Source organism: Austrofundulus limnaeus, unplaced genomic scaffold (genome assembly GCF_001266775.1).
Source record: "Austrofundulus limnaeus strain Quisiro unplaced genomic scaffold, Austrofundulus_limnaeus-1.0 Scaffold664, whole genome shotgun sequence".
NCBI lineage: Eukaryota > Metazoa > Chordata > Actinopteri > Cyprinodontiformes > Rivulidae > Austrofundulus > Austrofundulus limnaeus.
This window is the reverse complement of record NW_013953066.1, coordinates 200,461-203,241: the sequence shown is the minus strand read 5'-3', so window position 1 is coordinate 203,241 and position 2,781 is coordinate 200,461. Positions and strand designations below refer to the sequence as shown.

At 52.5% G+C, this 2,781-nt stretch overlaps 1 protein-coding gene across 5 annotated transcripts in view; it reads left to right on the top strand.

Annotated features, from left to right (window-relative positions):
• Nucleotides 1-2,781, top strand: part of sptan1 (spectrin alpha, non-erythrocytic 1) — a 39,850-nt gene that overhangs the window by 16,438 nt on the left and 20,631 nt on the right. For 3 of the 5 annotated variants that reach the window (XM_014027570.1, XM_014027571.1, XM_014027569.1), the window contains exons 18-22: nt 316-533; nt 609-701; nt 781-915; nt 1,005-1,153; nt 1,309-1,365. In XM_014027570.1, the coding sequence (XP_013883024.1) occupies nt 316-533; nt 609-701; nt 781-915; nt 1,005-1,153; nt 1,309-1,365 (652 nt within the window). The remainder of the gene's footprint in view (nt 1-315; nt 534-608; nt 702-780; nt 916-1,004; nt 1,154-1,308; nt 1,366-2,781) is intronic. The other 2 variants (XM_014027573.1, XM_014027572.1) reach the window with 1 other exon arrangement.

Genomic DNA, 2,781 nt, shown 5'->3' with positions numbered 1-2,781 from the left:
TCTCAGGTCAGTCTAACAGTCTTTTTGGGGGTGTTTGTGGGGGGTCTCAGGTCAGTCTAACAGTCTTTTTGGGGGTGTTTGTGGGGGGTCTCAGGTCAGTCTAACAGTCTTTTTGGGGGTGTTTGTGGGGGGTCTCAGGTCAGTCTAACAGTCTTTTTGGGGGTGTTTGTGGGGGGTCTCAGGTCAGTCTAACAGTCTTTTTGGGGGGTGTTTGTGGGGGGGTCTCAGGTCAGTCTAACAGTCTTTTTGGGGGTGTTTGTGGGGGGTCTGAGGTCAGTCTAACAGTCTTTTCGGGGGTGTTTCTGGGGGTCTCAGGACACTTTGCAGGGGATGAGGTGAAGGCGAAGCTGGCTGAACTTCATGGCAGGTGGGACACCCTGAAGTCCAAGGCCTCCCAGAGGAGACAGGACCTGGAGGACTCCCTGCAGGCCCAGCAGTACTTCGCTGATGCCAACGAGGCCGAGTCCTGGATGAGGGAGAAGGAACCTATAGTCGGGAGTCCGGACTACGGCAAAGACGAGGACTCGGCTGAGGTACTGGATCTGAAACCAAAGCAGATGTTCCTGTTGTTGTAGAGGACTTAAAGGTTCTGATGATCCGGTCCACAGGCTCTGCTGAAGAAACACGAGGCCCTGATGTCAGACCTGTCTGCTTACGGCAGCAGCATCCAGTCCCTGAAGGAGCAGGCCCAGTCCTGCAGGGTAAGACCAGGACCTTCATCCTGTTCCAGGTTCAGATGGTAGGTTTTATTCAGATCTGGTTCTCTGTCAAACGGAGCAGCAGCAGGTGGCTCCGACAGACGACGAGACCGGGAAGGAGCTGGTTCTGGCTCTGTACGACTACCAGGAGAAGAGTCCACGGGAGGTCACCATGAAGAAGGGCGACATCCTCACCCTGCTCAACAGCACCAACAAGGTCCAGAACCTCAATCTGATCCCTTTAAATGAACCGTTCCAACCAGAACCTGTCCTGGTTCTGACCTCCTCCCCTGCTGTTCCCTTCAGGACTGGTGGAAGGTGGAGGTGAACGACCGGCAGGGCTTCGTTCCTGCAGCCTACGTGAAGAAGTTGGACCCGACCCAGTCGTCCTCCAGGGAGAACCTTCTGGACGAACACGGCAGCATCGCGGCTCGTCAGGAGCAGATCGAGAACCAGTGAGAACCAGAACTCTGAGCTGTTTGTCTTTACTAACACGCCTCTCCTTTAACTGCTGTCCTCTGACTCTTTGTGCCTGGGCCCGGTTCTGACCCGGCTCCCGGCCTCTTCCTGTCTCATCTGTGTCTCTAACAATGTCCTGGCTGCTGAGCAGGCTGCTCACCAAGGAGGCCTGCAGCGTGTCTGCACGCATGAAGCAGGTGGAAGAGCTGTGAGTAGGACACTGACCCGACCCGACCCGCGGTGTTGTGGTACCGTTCAGTCCCATCAGCAGAACCCCTCTGTGTTTGTGACATGTCTCCTCCACTCTCCTCTTCTATTCAGCCTGAGGATAGAAGATGTTCCAGAACATTTCAGCCTGCTCTTCATCTTTATTCTCATTTTCCACCAATAATCCTCATTTGTGTCTTTATCATCAGCTCAACACGTTCACCAGCATTAAAGCTGCTGCTTCCTGCTTTCACAATAAAAGCCTGAATATTCTGTTCACAACAGCAAACTCAGGAAGCTTTCCTTCAGACAGAAACTTTTTACAAAATAAAAGTTGAAACATTTTACCACAGGACAGATTCAGACCTTTTCTTTCAGCTTTTTATTAAAATGTTTAAAACGTCAGAAGACAGGAGGAAGAGCCTCGCACCTGCTGCAGCTGCTGGTCTCCATGACAGGAAGTGACAAGAAGTGGACAGGTTTATGTCCATGTAGACAGGAAGTGACAGGAAGTGGACAGGTTTATGTCCATGTAGACAGGAAGTGACAGGAAGTGGACAGGTTTATGTCCATGTAGACAGGAAGTGACAGGAAGTAGACAGGTTTATGTCCATGTAGACAGGAAGTGACAGGAAGTAGACAGGTTTATGTCCATGTAGACAGGAAGTGACAGGAAGTGGACAGGTTTGTCTCCATGTTGACAGGAAGTGGACAGGTGAGGTGGACAGGTGAGGTGAAGTGGACAAGTGGACAGGTCAGGTGGACAGGTGGACAGGTGGACAGGTGAGGTGTTTAAGTGAAGTGGACAGGTGAAGTGGTTATGTGTAGTGGACAGGTGGACAGGTGAGGTGGTTAGGTGTAGTGGACAGGTGAGGTGGTTAGGTGTAGTGGACAGGTGGACAGGTGAGGTGGTTAGGTGTGTAGTGGACAGGTGGACAGGTGAGGTGGTTAGGTGTGTAGTGGACAGGTGGACAGGTGAGGTGGTTAAGTGTAGTGGACAGGTGAGGTGGTTAAGTGTAGTGGACAGGTGAGGTGGTTAGGTGAAGTGGACAGGTGAAGTGGACAGGTGTAGTGGACAGGTGGACAGGTGAAGTGGACAGGTGTAGTGGACAGGTGGACAGGTGAAGTGGACAGGTGTAGTGGACAGGTGGACAGGTGAAGTGGACAGGTGTAGTGGACAGGAGAGGTGGTTAAGTGTAGTGGACAGGTGAGGTGAACAGGTGTAGTGGACAGGTGGACAGGTGTAGTGGACAGGTGAGGTGGTTAAGTGTAGTGGACAGGTGTAGTGGGCAGGTGTAGTGGACAGGTGTAGTGGACAGGTGGACAGGTGTAGTGGACAGGTGTAGTGGACAGGTGGACAGGTGTAGTGGACAGGTGTAGTGGACAGGTGGACAGGTGTAGTGGACAGGTGAGGTGG